General features: G+C 35.0%; 1 protein-coding gene and 1 long non-coding RNA gene across 2 annotated transcripts; one reads left to right on the plus strand and one right to left on the minus strand.

The window, feature by feature from the left end:
- Positions 365-11,197, minus strand: LOC109206390. The gene is made up of 11 exons (XM_019369218.1): positions 11,180-11,197; positions 10,617-10,657; positions 8,135-8,730; positions 7,714-7,802; positions 5,123-5,285; positions 4,373-4,485; positions 4,229-4,294; positions 2,126-2,216; positions 1,944-2,011; positions 987-1,024; positions 365-887 (listed from the first exon to the last, which is right to left on the minus strand). The coding sequence occupies exons 3-11, from the start codon at positions 8,721-8,723 to the stop codon at positions 677-679; spliced, it is 1,428 nt and encodes a 475-aa protein (XP_019224763.1). The 5' UTR covers positions 8,724-8,730; positions 10,617-10,657; positions 11,180-11,197; the 3' UTR covers positions 365-676.
- Positions 12,427-16,743, plus strand: LOC109206401. The gene is made up of 2 exons (XR_002064857.1): positions 12,427-12,518; positions 16,513-16,743. It is a non-coding gene; the product is annotated as an uncharacterized LOC109206401 (long non-coding RNA).

Raw genomic sequence — 20,295 nt, forward strand, 5'->3', positions numbered from 1 at the left:
TAATTTAATAATATTTTATTGCTTGATTTGATTGTATAGTATTGCATACTAATACCCTAATTACTACAAGTATTAAATTTATCAACAATTACAAAATAATTTAAGACATCTCAATTTCTTATTTTATCACCAATTATGCCTCGTAAATATTTTAAGTTATTAAATTCACCAAAACCCTAACGAAATTATTCAAAGGCACATTGGTCAACCAAAACCAATAAAAAGGGTCTTAGCATAAAAAACGTAGGTGAGAATGCTAAAAGGGAGATAAATAGAAAAATGAAGCGGCAAACAAACATGATGTCTAATACGTATAAGGTGAAGTTAAACACAAAAATAGAACTATGAAATAACAACATAACCGGGGGAAAAAAGGACGTAACAATCGAATCACACCAAATGAGTCGTTACATAAAATAGGTCTTTTCGTTATTACATACCAACGAATTTAATAATACAAAAAAATTTTAGTAACAATTAAAGTTGTTACTAAAATAGCGTCCAAATATGTACAGACTAACGAGAAATCATAAAATGTTTTCACCAACTACTATACATGACATATTCACATGTTTGCTTACCAAACACTAGAAAATATGAGAGAAACTCACTCATTTTCCCATAGGAAACATTTTCTTGAAGATGTTTTTCTTCGTACCAAACACACCCTACATGGCTACATCCCTCCAGGAAATGGGATGGATTCACAGCAATGGTAATAGCCATTGGCACCATACACAAACCTTTGTGAAAGATGAGCTTCACGGATAAGACACTCTCCCCATTCTTCCGAGCCATACTGACCAAAAATTGCTCGTGCATCAAAGGAATCAGCATTTCCTGATCTATTTTTGCTACCAATTAGAGAACAGTAAGTCGGTGGCAACCTTGACAACAAAGAGAGTTATGCAACTGGTAGCATCATGATAGAGACTTTAAGCCGACTAATAAACAAGACTATGCAATGAAAGAATTAAAAATGGCACCTTCTGCTGTGTCGCGCATTCATTATAGTTGCATGTAACTGTATTAGAAAGGGCAGAAAAGGCTAATCAGGAACTTTAAAAACACAAAAATAGCAACAACAAAAAAAAAAGAATATTAATTTTTGTAATTTTTATCACGAGAATTTCATGGATAAGCTATACAAGCATTCTGGTATCAAGTCTAAAAGGGAAAAAGGCCACCAGAGACTATAGAATACATCTAGAAAAGTAATTGTATCAAGTACAAGTCTAAAAACAGTTTTAGGGGGGGCAAGCATTTCTCAAAAGTGACCAATAAAGTAAGAATATAATTGAATAAGATGAAGCATAATTTTCAAGTATTTAATACTTGATGCCAGAGCAGAAAAAGAAATGAACACCGCAAGAAAGCACCAGCAAGCAAAATGCAACTGAAGAAACAAGTTCCAGGCATATAAAGTTGGAATGCAGGAGGTGAGAAATGTGTTACGGTTTGAGAGTTCTGAATTCGAAGAAGTGTCAGAATTAAAATGGATGCATGAACTGCTTCCCTTTCCAAAATAGGGTCGAACCATTTCTGGTTGTATTAAGAGATCCTCTACCGGGTGCCTTATGATTTTAGGCCCTTGCTCTTTTAGGATAGCCGAGAAATCCCCGGGGGCCAAGTGGTGCAAAGTTCGAAACACGGTAGCTAATGAGTCTGCCCTCAATCCTTCTCCACTTAAATATCTGGCTTTTGTACCACTAGATCAAAGCCCTGGGGCGCTTTTAGACGCTTGCGATGAATAAATTGCTTTTATGAAAAAAGAAAGTGGAAGGGTCGGTGGGGAAGGAAAAGCAAGGAAGAAGCAGCACTAGATTGAATGGTCAATATATTTGAGCGCAGCATCAACAGAAATAGAGTCCTAATGGACAAACAATAAAGGCACTGCCAACAAAATTAACCAGAATAAAGAATTAACACCTTTAAAGCTATACCTTTAACTTCCGGTTTGCATCTTTTTCAAGAACAAGACCAGCTTCAGTAAATGCATCAATGATGACCTCTAGAAAGGCTAAGGAATGACAAATGCTAGTAAACTCCATTAGAAATGACACATGCAGAGAAATTAAAATTAGTGGGTACAGTAAGGGAAGAAGATGCCAGAAACTGTGGATACGACAAGCACGTAAAAGTCGGGCTTCACCACCAATTACTTCCACAGGAGCATATACAACATAAGCTTTTGCCGGAGAACCTCTCATGCACTCCTGCAGGGTAAGAACAAATCTGAGTTCCGGCCAAGAAAAATTGAGACCTTGTGAAATCTCATTAGAATCAACAGGCCAGAAACATGCAGCATCTAAAATCTATATGATATGTAGTCTCACTCTCATTCTCTCTGACACACACATGTAGAGACCAACAATTGAAGAAGCAAAAATAAAAAGAGAATGGTGTCGCATGAAAAGGAAAATGCATTCTCTAGATACAATATAAGTGGGTCAACATTGCTACCAGTGGCACAGTTGAAGGCTCTAATACACATTTACCAATTGTTTGTTTCGGAGTAAAAAAATTACAGAAGTCTATTTGCTAATTCACATTTCCACTCTCATGCGTTGTCATTTTTTGGGTAATACTTTTAACTTTTAAGCATATAAACTCAAGGCAGGCCTGATCTATGTTTCTTCATCAATTGGCACTGTTTCGCTACAAAATATTAACTGTAATATCACTACTAATTCTTGTATCCTGTTTGGAGATGTTTTCTTTCTTCTTTCAGTGTTTCCCCAAGCCATTAACTTATTAGCCCGTGAGAGAAAATCATCAAACCACAAGAAAATATTTGAAACAAGCAAACTGCTATAGTACAACAAATAGACATCAGAATCCATAAAATAAATCTGAGTGGACCGTATGCATATCTGAGGTAAACACATACTGCAAGCCCCGCAATTACTCCCCAAAAAGGAAAAAGCCAAAGAAAAAGTCACTAGCGAAGTACAAGTAAATTGATTAAGTTAACTCGAGTTATTTTACATTGCACAACAAAATATTGAAATTTTGTGGTGCATGGGAAAATTACATCACATTCAAAACATGTATAGTTATAAAAGGAAAAAAGCAACAAACACGTCAGGTGACAACTCAAATTTATTCGAACCTTATAGTTGGACATTTCAAGTATCTCTAATACGAGATCTATCATTTTGTTTTTGAAGTAAAAGATAAAGTGCAAGTTAAATTTAGACAATATTTAATACTGAAAAAACAAAATATAGATGATCTTCATGCATATGAACCTACACAATATAAAAACAGTAGTTTCTGTAACACAATACGAAAATTTCCAATTTGACAGTTGCAATAATCTTAGGCTCAAGATGCTAAAAATTGTGAATACTGAAAGGTGACTTGCTCTTAGATGTCTTCCCTCAATGTTCATTCAAGAAGTTTGAGCCGAGGAGTGATCCTTTCCTACTTTGCTCTCTTGGTGACTTAAACCAACAATCTTACGGTAGGTGGAGATTCCTTACCACTAGGCTATCCTTCCATTGTTTCCTTTCACTCCTCTCTTACTTTGTTCAATGAATCCTAGATCCAAATTATGTTTACTGCATCAAGATAGCCATTAATAGTGAAGTGCATTAATAGTGGTGCTACAGCAAGAAAACCATTAATCACCTTCTGCTCAATCTACAACATCTTTCCATGTTTCTTCGTTATTGGACTCTACTTACATGAGCTGGGATGAGTAGTGGCAGACGGTGTTTTGATCATTTTTCTTATGGGAAGGGCCAAAACTACCCCTATCATTTGGTAAATGGTCTAAAATTACCCTCCATCCACCTTTTGGTCCATAAACGATAGGGGTGGGGCCCCGTTTAATGCGTTGGCAACATATTACTAGGTCACGTGGCTATTTGTTGTAGTCATTACATGCGGGTATAATATACCCGCCCATTATTTGACCTACCCGAATAATAGGTTATCCATTTCTTGTGCGTTAACCTATACTTTTTTATGCAGATGATTAGCAACAGATGATTCACCCAAAGATCAATTGCAAGCAGATAAGCAAATACGAATTCCACAGATAAATTTCAAGGGAAAGGGTTATGATGCCAGTTAAATTGTCATAACTAAACCAGCTGTGTACAAAATAAAATTAGCTTCAATTAGGAGATGATATAACTTATGCAGATAAGAATTAACATGTAATGGTTATCAACTATAGCAGCCTGAAGTGCATAATTGTATAACTTGGATAAATACTTACCAAGCCCTTCAGTCTTATAGACACTGGTCGGCTCTCCAAAGCATCAAGTACTTTTGGTGAGACACTCTGGTTTATTTTGAAAAGTTCAAAAGAGAAAAAGATATTATAAAGGGACAAAATGGCCATTAAAGTAGAAATGTTTACCCGCAAAACGTGAGCAGCTGCTTCAAAACGGTCCTTATTCCAAAGCTTCAGCATGAGCACAGTCAAGTGGAATGTTTTTGGATTAATAAAGATGGACTTCTCAATTCCCAACTCTGTTGAGTGGAAAAACGTTGGTCAATTTTGTCAGAGATTAAGAACTAGAAGCACCGAGTCCCCATGCTAGGTTGAAACATAGGGATAGATATTATAATAAACATAAGGAAATGAAGAGATAAGAATTTTCAGCTTTTACAACAACATTAGTACATGAATCCTTTTTCTCTCATCATCTTTTAATCAAGGCAGAATACCTAATAACCCATAAACTTGACACGAATTATCAGTAGCACATCTAAACTATTCATAATCTTAGTTACTCCTGGACTTGGCTATTTGATAGTCCTTATCCCCTAAGATGCTGACATGGCAAAGAGCTTAGGTAAGTGCGAGTGACGAGAAATTGAAGAATCAGCTAGAGTTGGGGTATTTTCCACCCGTTACTTGACAGTCGTATACAATGGTTTATTTATTCCAATTGTTTAATTCTCCTAAGATGCTGACATGCAAAGAGCGTAGCAAGAGCATTTATGTCACTTCCTGGAGATGAGAGTGTCCAGGGGTTAAATGCTGTCAAATATCCAAGTGCAAGGGTAATTAAGACTATGTGCAACTAATAACCCGTGCCAAGTTTACGGGGATTTTAGCTATCCTGCCCTTAAGAAAATTAACACAGTATATAGAATCTTATACCTAATAGTTCTGAAGCCTTTGATTCTGAGATAGGGGACTTAGACACTTCAGTAATTCCAAGAACTGAGTTCTGAAAGTTGATGAGTTTGTTGACCAGTTCAGGATATATGGCTAATGGAAGCGATACAAAGTGAGAATAGTCCTGATTTTGGCTTTCAACTGCCTACAGGAAACAAAGAGGCACAAATAAGACTTGGAGGACTAACTCAACTTTAATCCTGAAAGAGTTCCTCGACAAAAAACAGAAGTCAAATAAAGTGGCCTTATTTAGACGTAATGCTATACTTTAAACAAATTACTGGCTAAAATATGGCTGTTTAGTCATGATTTTATCCTTAATAGAATCAATAGAAGCAAAATAGACAGAATAGCCTTAGTAAAAAGACTGTTGATTAATAACTTTGCAGAACTGAATGTTCAAGCAGAAATGAGATCAATCATAAGAGATATAAGAGTAATACAGGTAGCGCCGTCGCGTAGACATGAGATTATTCCTAACTGCAAAGCGGAGCCCTATAAATCAGTATATGCACTTTTAATAAACTAGTTTCTGAGCACGTGCATTGCACGTGTATCCCATATTAATTAATTAAATAGTACGAATGAGATATAAATATTATTAAACTATTGATACCATGTGTATCACGAATTTTGAAAAAGCATACAAGTTCAAATTGATGAATAGTAAGTCTTTTTTTTTTGTCATTCCGATTAATGGTGAGTCTATTAAATTTGTCGGGAATTAATGGTTAACGTCAGTTTAACTTTTAAAGTATGTTTGCCTATATGGAGCAGTTAAGTCCTACAAGTGTCCCAAATGATCTTGAATACTTTCTTCAATGTTTTTCCAAATTATTTTCATTTTTCAAAACCGTAAACTTAATTTCTTATACTATAAACCCATATTAGTATAATTAAATTCCTAAATCCAAATAGCAAAGCTCTATAATTGACTTCTCTAAGATTTTGTGGATCTTTTCTGCACTAATATAACCTTACCTATCATAGGCTGCCTAGAAATTTTTATGTGAAACTCAAGTAGTTCTTCTATCTTAAACTGATTTTTATCTCTTTTTTCTTTTCTCTCGGAAGGTAAAATATAGTTAGAGAATGATAGTAACTAAAGAGGAAAACATCTAGGAACTCCAGCTATTTTTATGCACAATTAAACCGGCATTTTTTATACACCAATCAGCCGTATCTTCTCTTTTGTAACAAAAATAATTTCATTTCTTTTACCCCCCCCCCCCCCCCACTGACGCTTGTTACTCGAGTCTCTCTACCACTCCAAAGCAAAAGCATTAAGGAAGAAGTTGTTCTACTTTTTCAAAGAAAATAACCAAATAAGAATGTGTCTAGCAAATAAAAAGGTCATATAGCGATACTCATTTCGCATATCATGTTATAATCTATAAAATTTGAAAATATGATAAAATTTTAAGTTATGGTCTTATTGTTTGAATTTATTTTCATATTAAAAGAAATATAATTTAGACAATTAATAAAATAATTCTGGTTCATTTTTTCATACAGCTAAAAAGATTTATACTTTCACTTTAGTTAATAGAGTCCCATGGGCCAGATTAAAAAAATATGATGATCCATGTGCATATACTCTTGCTAATCAGGACAATTATTGCAAAGCTCATATATGCAAAGTTTTCTTTAATGAAAGAAAAGAAGTACAAAAAATAAGAAAAATGAACCTTCAATTTTTCTGACAAAAATGAACCTTCAATTTTTCTGACACATACCTCACTACCCACAATCTACAAAGAGATCCTTAAGTAATCTTGTGCCTATTGACATATAAATACTCTGAGGAATTTCAAACTGTTTGAGAGAGATTAAATGCCTACTTATTATTTAAAATTCTAATCACTCAAAACTGAAATGTTATGAAGTTCAAATACATCGTTTCAATTTCCCTCGAGTAAACAAAGAGGTAAATAAAGTCATCCGTTTTGTCTTCTTTTATAATTGAATTAACTAACCAATAAAGGGTCATTACCATGAAAGATGGGGGGGAAAACAAAAATAAAGGCTGAAATAACTACAAGTAATAACTAAGAACATTTACACACCTATAAGCTGCAATAACGATGGGTAAATGAAATAAATTCTGCACATTCATACAGTTCAATGTAATAAGGTAATCATTTAGTAGACGGTTTATTTTCTTAAGGGATAAAATGGTCATGCAGCCTTTTAAGGTTAACATTTACGTTTTTGTGTGTTAACATTGGACGGGTTATCCAATCCATTAAAGGGTATAAAAGTCTATTAGAATTATAGGGTTATTTTAGTCTTTTACCTTTCACTTTTTGGCTTCACACTTATAATATAAAATATGAAATATGATATGTATTAGGCGTCTGGGCATATGCTTCTGCTGCCACAGATCCTACTTCCGGATGCAATTTTCTATATAAAAAAGTACTATGAACTATAAAATCCAGATGAAAAGATGCAAAGAATTCACTCCAAAACCTATCCCCTTTTATGAACGCCGCAGCTCTTGTCTATGAAAAGGGAACCCTAATTATTTATCGACTACTCTTTGTTTGGTAGGAGGGTCTAATTCCATTTACCGAAAAAGAAAATGGTCCTGAATGATCAACAAACATAATATATACTACCATTCTTTTCCCAGGCTGTCGATCCATTTGATGGATTGGACCTATAAAAGCAGAACAGTGAGGATCAGCATCACAAATCCAATGTAAAATAAAACATTTAGGAGCCATATTCAAGAGAATCCAAAAATAAAATAGAAGCACGGTCTGGACCAAAAAATAGTGTTTGCAATAGGCACTCCAAAACCTCAAACTATGCCGACACAGGATCAAGGTCATGGAGAACAACAGAGAAATGATCAAATGGACACTTATAAAGAGTTGAAAACTTTCAAACGCCACGTATAAAGGGACTTCAGATCAAGTTGATTTAAAATTCTTGTACTTATGCAGACATAAAATGAAAAAACAACCATGTAAGGGTACGAGTTAATACCAGAAGACTGAGAACGACTAGAGCCTGAAGGTGCACCCCAAGGACGAACATTTGATGCTCCTGATCTACTCGGTTCCACATCCCGTTGCAGCTGGTTTCTAGAGCCGCCACCAGCACCACGTTGCTGAGGATGCTGTGGCGGTGCCCGGACCCAAGCAGTACCACTGCCGCTACTAAAATCTTGTTGTCTCTGATGCGGTGGTGGTCGCGCCCAAGCAGTACCACCGCCACTACTACCATGTTGCTGTGGCTGCTGCTGCGGTGGTGGCCGGGGCCAAGCAGTACCACTGCCACCACGGCTGACCCAAGTAGTACCACCACGACCCGAATTCTGACCAACTGTATGGTGCTGACCCGTATCCTGCTGATTATAAGGAGCCCCACGACCCTGATATTGACCCGGACCAGATGCCCTTGGCTGGTTGAGCTGTGGAGGCTGAAATGGTGGCTGCTGATTGTATGATCCCATCTGGGGCCCACCACTTCCGCCTCCATGGCCTTGCTCCTGTTCGGAGTTACCACAGCCACGGCCTCGGCCACGACCACGGTTACCTCCACCGCCACCACGTCGGTAATTTCCACGGTCCATTTTCCAACTTCACTGACAGAAAATAAAACACTGTAACTTTTCAAAAAAAAAATTATATACTCCTTTTAGTTGTCATATTTTGCTTCAAGAGTGAAAGTAAACTTTGATCAACATTTAAACTTTTTGTCATAAGAAAAATTATAATTTTTAGTATTTTTCTTATAATTTTTAAGAATGTAAATTTCAATTTTATCTCTAATTTAACTTTAAAAATTAATTAAATTAACTCTCGAGAAGTAAATATTACAACAATTTAAAACAAGAGAGAGTAGAAATGAGGCAAAAGAAAAGCTCATATTTATCTGTATTTTATGAGCTTCCGAGATGAGTTCTATGCCATGGGAAAATAGCAAGTTAAGTAGATTTTTTGGGGCAAAAAACATGATCAGATTCAGTGCATTTTGATTTGTACACACTCTCTCAACCATCAAATTGGACTGGTGCCTCTTTTGATTTGTACTAGCTAATTTTTAGGGGCAAAAACCTCAAGAACAGCCAGATCGAATTGGGTCCTGACACCCACAACCACCAACTGCATGTACACAAACTCATACAGTAATCAAAATTATCTTCTTTAATTAATCTAAAAAATGGAGAAATCAAAGAGCTTGTAATCAAATGCACAGACCGTATATAAATAGTCATATCTTAAAACGTGAAGAATTTGAGAGTGTACTGCAATATATAATAGGATGATTATCCCAAGGAAACAAGCATCAGAAGTCCAATTCAGGGCTAACGATCACATGAATGGCGGCAAGTTTTTAATTCCATAGAGCCAACTTAACTTTTATTTTATAATATAATATGATTAATATCCCAAAATTCTGAACCTGAGAAGCTAGAATAAGCGTACTCGTATAAACTTTAAGAAACAGTTAACATCTGAATACTTACCTGCAATTATAAGGTCAAATATTGGAGAGAGATCATGAACAGGAAACCCTACGTTCTCGGACGAAAGACGAAAGTGAAAGTAAAGTGGCTATTCATTTGTATGAAAATGGTCTGGAACTGTACGAAGGGATGTATAATTTTTTTATTTATTGTCCCACTGGTATGAGATCAAAATCATCAAATACCACATGTAAGCAGTTGTCCCACTGTTTTTTAACCTTATTTCACCTGCTGAAATCAATGTTCAAGAACCGATTCAGAAGAGCAAAAAGTAATGAAGAAATGAATTTAACTTGTATATATTAACAACGTCATGAGTTAATCATTATTTTTAGAATCAATAACAAACCCAGTGTAATCCCACAAGTGGAGTCTGGGGAGAGTAGTGTGTACGCAGCCTTACCCTACTTTGTGAAGGTAGAAAGGTTGTTTCTAGTAGACATTCGGCTCAGGAAAAGCATAGTCACAGCATAGTTGAAAAGCTTATGGTAGACATAGAACAGCCCTCGTAAGGACTGCTGATAAGTAACTTCGCAGCACCGAATATTCAAGCAGAAATGGACTTAGAAAGCTTATGGTATTTTTGCAGATTGGCAATAAAAAATGTAAGGGTAATACAGGCAGCATAGACGTGAGATTATTCATAGCTGCAAAGCGGAGCCCCATAAATCAGTATATGCACTATTTATATATTAGGCATCTGAGCATATGCATCTGCTGCAACAGATCCTATTTCCTGGTGCAATTTTCTATATTTTCTATGTAACAAAGTATACAAATAACCAAGTTCAGATGAAAAGATGCAAAGAATTCATTCCAAAACCCATCTTCCTATGAATGTTGCAGCTCTCGTATTCCTATAAAGAAAAAGGAATCCTAATTCCCACATCTTGAACCTTTTGCCCTATTTATCGACTACTCTTGTTGAGTTAGATGGCTAATTCCATTTACCAAAAATTATAATGGGCCTGAATGATCAACTAACATAATGTTTACCAATTTTTTCCCAGTCTGTTGATCCATTTGATGGATTGCACCTATAAAAGCAGAATAGTGAAGAGTCAGCATAACAAATTCAATGTAAAAATAACCATTAAGGAGTAATATTCAAGAAAATAATAATTAAGGATCCATGTTCAAAAGAATCCATTTTCCTTCAATGATCAATACTAGAAGCATTAAAAGCCACAAGGGGGGGGGGGGGGGTGGGGGGGTTGTTCTTTTCTGATTTCACATATGTCTATGGTCTGATATTTGTCATACAACATTAGATCGTCGAGTTGATGGTCTGATATTTGTCATACAGCATGAGATAATGAATAGTGGAGTAATAGATGTCAATCCATCAGCTACGCTTCAATCCCAAATTAGCTGGGATAGGCAATACAAATCCTCTATATATTCCGCTCGAATTCAGGCCTATATATATTACTAAGGAAGCAGTGCAACAAAAGAAGCAAATAGAAAACTAAGAATCTGAACAACGTAATTAATCCTTTAAGGATGAAGCTAGCTAGTATCATTATTTGAACTGAAGGAAGCAAACAGAACAGACTTACCCTTGCTGGAGTAATGCACAGAGGCAAACTTCTGTTTTAGAAGATGAAGGCTGACTCCAATAAGTAGCCAAAAACATCTTGGCCGTTGAATGAAATAGACTATAATATGTTGATGGTCAACAGAACTTTTGGAAATTTTGACCAAAATGTGTAATTGGCTTGAAATTTCCAGTAGTAGGTAGTTTCTGTGAGGGTGCTAAAACTCATTCCCGAAATGCGACTTTACACTTGAGAAATGCACCTTATAAGACTTGGACTGAATTAAAATGCTTTTTCTGGAACAGCTTGAAGCTCCAGTGGTGTAAACCTGTAAAAAAGAGAGAGGAAAAAAAAATAAACACTTGGATTATAATATGTCTAGCACTAGTACTAAAAAATACTACTGCATTAGGTTTTGCTAGAGTATTCCTGTCCTAATGAAAACAGAAAATTAACAAAACATGCAAATATAGAGGCTTGAAATGAGGATAAGTAAGTTCAAGAGAACTTGAAATTGACAGAAGCCAGCGCCATACCTGATGATTTTTTCTCGCACAAAGACAATACAACAAAGACTGGGATGAGGTTGAGGTTTAATTTACAGAAAATCTCGGATTAAGAGAGACCAATGCGAAGCCGCCGGTAATGGCGAACTCCGTCGAAGGGGGGCGGTTAAGGTTTTTGATCGGGAAAGATAGAACCTGGTGGGTAAGAAGATGGGGAGATTTCTCCAAAAAATCTCTCAAACAAAATGCGACTTACACATCGCATAGAATTGTATATTTATTATAAATAAATTCTCTGATATGAAAAATAAAACAAATTATGTGATATAACAAGTGAAATACAAAAATTGTTTTTATATATAATTAGAATCCATGTAGTAAATGTTAGCTGGATCTTTTAAAAATTTAACACTGTCCATTACTGATTATACCTGTCTATCAGTGTTTAAATCACTATTAATAAATACATTTGTATATTTTCGACACACCCAAAAACTACACACTAATAAAAAATTAGCTAAAAAGTACACATTTTTGGAAAAATTCTGAAAACTTGGGTTCAAGTTTCTCTTTATCTTTTATCTTTTTTTTTTACTAGAGATTTTTTTTGTTTCTTTCTTTTTATATTTTTCATTTTTTTTCTATTATATATTATAAGAAATTGGTCGACCAGGGGTAAAATTGATATTTTACTCTATCATAAAAGTGCTTTAATATAAATTGCTCACTGCAGTATTTTTCATTCCACATTGGTCTAGAACCATCTCTCTTCTATTCACGGAGTACTTTTGAATTTTCAGTTCTTCAAAATATTTACCTCTCTTCATTTTCTCATCAATCTCCTATAATTTAAGGTATGATTCTCTCCCATTGTTCTCTCTCTCTACTGCTTTGATTTTTTCAGATCTCTGAATAGTTTCCTATTCGAGGCTTCAGGTTCGTCCAAGAAAAAGCCCTAACAGCGCCAATTCACCCTTCCCGAACTACACTCCATTTTTTATTTGATTTAGGCAACTTTTTAACTAATATATTGATATTCTTTATTATTTTGAGTTATGTGGACAATATATATATATATAGATATATATATACTGAGGCTTTGAATATTTTGGTTCCCCGCTGATTTCTATCATTTTTATTTTTGAAGATTTTTTGCAAATTCAATTTTTCGGATTCCCTGATGCATATTTGTTTATACAGATTTTGCTCAATCTCATCCTAAAGTTTGCCCCTTTTGTTCCTCTCAAATACCGAATTGAATGTTGTTGCTTTGTATAATATTTTCTTGCTTGTTCTACTATGGTGCCATTAATATGTCTCTAGAGATAAGAAAAAATAAAAATGTTAGTTTAGCCCGAAAAGGCCTTTTGTTGCTTTGATATGGTTTCCCTTTCTAATTTTTTGTGTCTTGGTTTATTCAATCTTTTAACTTTTCGTTTCTGCCTAAGAAGTAAAAATGAGAGAAAATGAATACCAAATGCAGATTATAAGTTCTCTTATTCAGGAAGAAACTCAAGTAGATCAAAATGCATTTCAAAACACCTATTAATAAAAATCATACTATTTTTGGAAATGATCCCATAGAGTAACATGTTGATCCTGCATCAAATTCAATAATCAAAGCGTTTCTCTAACTGTTGTTGGTGTTGTTGTTTCAGTGGTAGATAAATTCAGCCACTCCTACCTTTCTCACTTATTTCTTCTTTCATTAAACGGACTTGCACTCATACTTTCAGTTTGCTTTTTCATCAGACAAATTGATGATAATACGAAGGAAGAATAATTCTATGTTTCCACCGTCTATTAGTTTCTTCCGTTCCTTTTTTTATTACTATTTCTCTCTGGGAATCATAAAAATGATCAAATAATTGAAAAAAATCATGCTAACAAAAGGTTTAGGCAGCAAGAATTATATAGACTAATGCCAATTGTCAAAAAGTCCCTTTAATGCAACTATGAACAAATAAAGCTGAATTAAAAGACATCATCTGTGACAATGCAATTATTGCATAGTTGCAATAACACTCTGCATAGATGGTCATAATTGTTATGACCCAAACCGATGGGCCGCAACGGGCATCCGGTACCCAACTCAACCGAGTACCTACATAACGTATCTTTCGTATCATACTATCATAGGTAAATGAGCCAGAGAGGCTGTCATGAGATAAGTACAATAAAACATGGAGAAATACTCGACATTGGACGGTCCAACATGTAATCCAAACTTATACATATGAATAACCACTCGTATACTAAACATAGGCCGACAAGGCTATACAATCTTTTACGTACATGGTATCCGTCTACAAGCCTCTAAGAATACATAATTTTCATAAAGGTCGGGACAGAGTCCCGCCATATCAAACAATACACGTCCAAATCATACTAACCAAACAAGCAACTCCGAAGCAAATGGAGCGCACCAACATCTTCCGCTGAGTTGATAGCCTACTTAGAGAGCTCTCGACCTGTCTATCGGGACCTGCGGGCATGAAACGCAGCGTCCCCAGGCAAAAGGGACGTCAGTACGAATAATGTACCGAGTATGTAAGGCACATAAATAAGTACATAACAGAACATGGAAGAAATATAGAGTAAATGACTCAACCTGTATGTCTGGATAACTCTATATATCATGAAATGCTTATAGTGTCATGCATATGCGTATGAGTGTCATGTCGTGCATAGGTACATGTGCTCATAACATCATCAAGCCTCTGAGGGCATCCCATCATATCATCGGTCACTGTGGGCAAATCATCAACGTATATCAGCTGATCAGGTGGTGGTGCGTATATAACACCGTAACCTTTTCCCATATATATATATATATATATAAAACGTCATCTGGTCATGGGTCAATGTACATGTATAATTGAATGCAATGCATGAGAAGTACATAAATAAAATCTCTCGGAATGTCATAAGATCATTATGCCTTTGATTAATGTCATGAAGTAAAATTTATCAACTTACGTATTTCCTGAGACCCATGAACAGAAGATATAATAATATGTCACATGGGGAATCAAGAACATAGACATCCCTAGTACTTCTATGAATAGAGTTATTTATGAAAGTTGTGTGTTTGCTCGTTTGGTTTATATCATTTGGATCATGCCAAAAAGAAAGAAAGGATAGCCTTAACATACCTGGAGTAGGGAAAAATCCGTATAATATTCTTGCGAAAGATTGCATCGTACTCCTTTAGAATCACAAAATTTTACTTTGCTACGGTTTTAACAATTCTCGTTGGAATTGTTTTTTTTTTTTTTGGTAAATAAAGACATTTATTTATAACATAAACTTAGTAGTCATTACAACAAGAGATTTGTTTAGGCCACACAGTGCCTATCCCATCCCTATCAAAAACTGAAATAGCAAATACAGGCGGATAATGATACAACATTAAGTTAGCAAAAGAGTCCAGGCTGCATCCACTCTTGGCTAAGGTGTTCGCTACTCCATTAGCTTCTCTGAATGCATGCTTCAAAGGAGGCGTGCCCGCCTCAGATAATAGGACCTGCAGTCATCAATAATAGTTTGATAAAGACAATTTTCATTGTTTAGCATGTTGATTAGTTCCTGGCAGTCTGTTTCAATGACTTGGAGAGTCAGTCTCATTTGAATGGCTAGTTTTAGACCTTGCACTAGGAATATGGCTTCCATTTGAAATCTTGTAGGAATTGCTTGAAAAAAAATCACGTTACTAAGGTTGTGTTTTAGGATATGATTGTAGAGTTTTGGTAAGGAACTTTGTAGGCATTTGATGTAGTGTTTTGTTAGAAATGAAAATGTTATAAATGAGATGTCTTGTAATTGGCATGTTAGGTTGCCACCTAATTAAAAAGTCAATGAATCATGAACTATGACTAAGAGTCATTTTGATCAAGAGTGGCTTCCTGCCACGTTATTGGGTTTAGTCTTTACCCAAAAACTTTAATTAATCCACCACTAATTATTACTCCCTCTGATCCAAAATAAATGGTTTTTTGGTCTTTTTTTGTGGTCCAAAATAAGTAATTTTTCCAGATTTCAAGAATGAATTAATTAGTTTTTTCCTACATTGCCCTTGGAGTAAATAGTATTGGAGTATGTGTTAGGAGTATTTATGTGGAGAGATAATAAAGGTTAATTTGGTCAATTTTATTGTTAATTAATGTCAAAAGGTGGATTTCTTAATCTGTGTGAAAACAGCTGAAAAATCACTTATTTTGGATCGGAGGGAGTAATTAACTAGGTAATGTCTCATTACCCAATAATTAACCAATTACCCACATAATTAAGAATTATTTTCACTTACTTAAAATACTATTCATTTTTCACATAACTTATATACCTTACTATCATGGTCATGTGGTACCTTGTATGGCACTAGTCCATAAATATCAGGTATTAACGCTCGACCCGAATTTTATTCCAACATGCCAAACTTGGACGAAAATTCATTTTTTTTGACATGCTTCCCCTCTCACCTTCACGAATTTACTCATCACTTGTTTAAAATAGCATAATCCTTATAATCTCCAAATAATCTTTTCCTTGGACTGATGTCAATTACCTTACGACAAATTCAACGTACAATACTACAGGGTGCAACATCGTCGTAATATAATACTGCGGGACGTAATATCGACGTAATATTGCGGGGCGTTACAATAATTAGCCGAAATAGTATGAGTCATTGGAGTATCCTAATTCCTGGTTCAATTTGAACTGAAGGAACAAACAGTTAGGAAGTTCCCATGTATCAAACTTCAACATATTTATTATGCAATTCCTCTTTACTCTCAGATTTGCTTTCAACACTTTTTACATGTCAAAGGATAATTTGTATCTGTGCAGGAGAACATTCACGTCTAGTGGATTTAACCACTGGTTGCACGATGTCGAAGCTAGCAAAGGATAGTGTTAACATTCTATCTAATATCACCATCTTTTCATGTCAAAATTTTGTTATTTTGGCTTTTGCTTAAATGTCATAGTTGTTTTTAAAAAAAGGATATTCATGAAATTGCACGTAGATATCAATAGTAACTTGAAACATGTTTATATATTGCATGAATTTTGTGCTTATTAATCATCTTTATTTCTTATATTGTAGCTGCGCACTAAAATGCATATCCTGCATTTTGATATTACAAATTCAGGAAGAAAGTTTAACAATATAAAGTGTTAAAAAAGCTGCTTATGCATATGCTAATGGACTGATGCATAAATGTTAACCCAATTAGATGTACTCCTTTAAGGGATTGGGTAATCTAGAATTCTTTACTTTAATCATCTGTCAATCGTGCTATATATTAAATTACTATATGTTGTTGCACAATATACTCTCTGATTGATTTGGTGGCAAAAGCTCCCTTTATTGACTTTAAGTTTTGAGATTTTCTTAATTTTTTAAGATGAAATTAGTGGCTAGACCAAAGCAATATTTAATATTTAATTCACAATTGATAGAGCTGGAGGGACAACAATAACTAGCACGTAAAATAGTTGTGACTACTCCAATCAATTCTACTGGATAGTTAGTTCACTTCAACCCCAACCCTCTTGTGATTGTGATGATGATGTAACACATGATACTGCCGTAGTAAGTAGTAGTACCACTGTCTAGCAAGAAATAAACTATGAGATGTTACACATCAATATCATGTTTACAGTGATTTAGAAAACATTACATGAAAGATAGTGAAATTCGAGGCATTGTACTACGGGAATAGGCCACAAGAGGCTAACTTATGAGAAGTTTTGCTATGCATTTCTAATATAGAAGCTTATACCCTACACCATATATAAGACAATTGATCAGAATGGGTCATAAATTATATGCAATTTACTTCATTGAAGAGGATGTTAGGAAGACATGAAAACTGAAGACACATACTCTGCATATACCTGAAATATGTTCTTCTTTGGTATATGATAACGAGTAATAGGATATCTGGCATAAGTTTCTTATTCATTTGGGACTTGAATATTGGTGTTCTTCTCATATTAAAAATATATATTCCTATAAGTTCTTGAAGTCCAACTGAGCCTTACAAGGTAATCCTGTTTGACATGCCAAAATTTTTTTTTCTAATTTTTATTTGAGTGAATTTAGCAAGTAAAATGTTAGATGTTCAACTTGTAATTTGGTAATTGATTCTACTAATGAAAAAATCTTACGCACATTATAAAATGAGATATTTATAGTGTGATGTCGTAAAGATGAGTTGATTAGACAATTTGATATTAAAAGGACGGCAACTATATTTTGTAAAAATTACTGTACCCATCGAAAATCAGAATAATATTTTTCATATAATGAGATGACATTGGTACAAACAAAAAAGTAGATATATAAAATTTTATCTAGTAATTTTATCAGGTAGATAGTATTAGATAAATCTTTACACATTGCAACAATGTTTGTCATTTGATAAATAAAATTTGGTGAAACGTATTTAGAAATGTGGCATTTACGCTCTCTTCCTCGAACATTTGCAGCTAAATAGTGCCATCTTTCAAGAGCATTTAGTTAAATTTTCAAACTTATGAACGCAATATACATGATCATAAGTAAATAAATTAGTTAGAAGCTACATAGAGGGAAAATCTTGACTTTATAACTTATCTTTGTTTTTTTAGTGTCCACTCTTAATTTAAAAAATTAAAAAAAACGTCAACAATATTATATTGCTACACCTGTATTATAATAGGAAACTAATGAAGTTCCTCATAATTAATCATATCATGTAAAATAAAACAACGAAAAGTTCTATTGTAATGGTTGTGGACGTTTATACAAAATTGAATTCTAAAAATTAAAAAGTTTACTCTTGTTCCCTTTAATGTTATACTCTTTCATTTTTACTTTGTATCAAAAGAATGGCATCTTTTACATACAGATTTCTTTATTTACATACTTTAATTTCATTAAGTGTATGTCTGCTAAGATATGTTTGATTTATATGTTTGATAAGAAAATAAGACAATATCAAAGTATTCCATCCGTTTTATAATATTTTTGTTGAAACAAAGTGTCACGACCTGGATTTCCCACCATCAGAGTCGTGATGGCGCTTACTCGTGGTAGCTAGGCAAGCCAACTTAATTACCTTTCCATCACTAGCAATTATCTTTAACAGTTTATAACATCAATATAGAACATAAAGTCTAATGAGAACAATAGCGGAAGTCTGTCTTAAAATGGTGAATTTAAAACGCGGAATAGTCAAAAATAACCTCTACCCAAGATTTGGTGTCACATTACTCACGAACCACTAAGAATAAACTAAATACAAAGGTCTGAAAGAAATATAACAGCTGTCTGTCTCGAAACAAGGAGGCAACAGTCTGAAGGAAAACAATGAGAAGAGACGCCGGGCCTGCGGACGCCTGCAAGGCTACCTCAGTCTCGTGATGTGAAAGCCTGCTCCCGTACTACTGCTGCTGCTGCTCCTCAAAATCTGGACCTGTGCAAAAATGCACAGAAGTGTAGCATCAGCACAACCGACCCCATGTGCTGGTAAGTGTCTAGCCTAACCCTGGCGAAGTAGTGACGAGGCTAGACTGGATACCACATAAACCTGTGCAGTTATAGATATACAGCGGAAATCGAATACAAGGCAATTACCAACATGGGAGGGGAAACATGCTGTGTGGAGTTACAATAATAACAATAATCCAGAGTAACAACTAAAACAACTTAGGTTCACAGTGAACCAGGAATCAATACTCAAATGTAAACACATAGCCTCAATAATTGTTGTGGCGTGCAACCCGCTCCATAATTATCATTGTTGCGGCGTGCAACTCGCTCCACAATATCATTGTTGCGGCGTGCAACCCGGCCTATATCACTTATCATATATCATTGTTGCGGCGCGCAACCCGATCCTCACATATTATTGCTGCGGCGCGCAACCCGATCCTCAATATCATGGTACAGTCCGACTCCCCAAACAACAGTCACAATAAAGGGGCATAAAAATAAGCAAATATTTGACAAACATCCCGGCAAGGGAAAGAATTCAACAACGCTTTCTCTTTCTTACTTTCCTTATCTTTTAATTCACTTTACTATTTTGAGCCAACGCTCCAAAGAATCAAGTCTTTTCGTATACTTTCAATATTCGTATCAAATTCGAGCCAAAGCTCCCAGGAAACAAGTGATCATATTACCGTTCACGTGTTATTCACAACAAATAGAAATCCTCCAAATAAACACGGAGTTCACAGCCAAGTCATGATAATCACATTATAAGGACTCACGGTCATGCTAGACACCGATGTATAGATACTGGTCACCATGCCTACACATAATACTCGATCACATAGCAATTAGCAACAAGACTCAACTCCTATTCCCTCAAGCTAGGGTTAAACCAAACACTTACCTCGAAGGTTTACGGCCAATTCAATCCTTAAGCAATGCCTTTCCTTTCGAATTTGGCTCCAATTCAATCGTATCTATACACAATTGATTTAATATCATCAATAATACTCAACAATCCAACCCAAATACCTAAATATAATCTTTCCAATATTCTGCCCAAAATTTGCAAAACCGACCCCGGGCTCGCTTGGTCAAAACAGGAGGTTCGAACCAAAATAAATTCACCCATAACCCCACGAATCCAA

Source organism: Nicotiana attenuata, chromosome 2 (genome assembly GCF_001879085.1).
Source record: "Nicotiana attenuata strain UT chromosome 2, NIATTr2, whole genome shotgun sequence".
Taxonomy (NCBI): domain Eukaryota; kingdom Viridiplantae; phylum Streptophyta; class Magnoliopsida; order Solanales; family Solanaceae; genus Nicotiana; species Nicotiana attenuata.

Bases quoted from the DNA above. Each gene is read 5' to 3' on its own strand.
- LOC109206390 (XM_019369218.1), bottom strand. From the start codon at position 8,723: ATGGACCGTGGAAATTACCGACGTGGTGGCGGTGGAGGTAACCGTGGT. The intron at 4,295-4,372 runs GTAAACATTTCT...AAAATAAACCAG, and splicing joins CAGCTGCTCACGTTTTGCGG to AGTGTCTCACCAAAAGTACT. The intron at 2,012-2,125 runs GTATCCACAGTT...TAGCCTTTCTAG, and splicing joins CCGACTTTTACGTGCTTGTC to AGGTCATCATTGATGCATTT.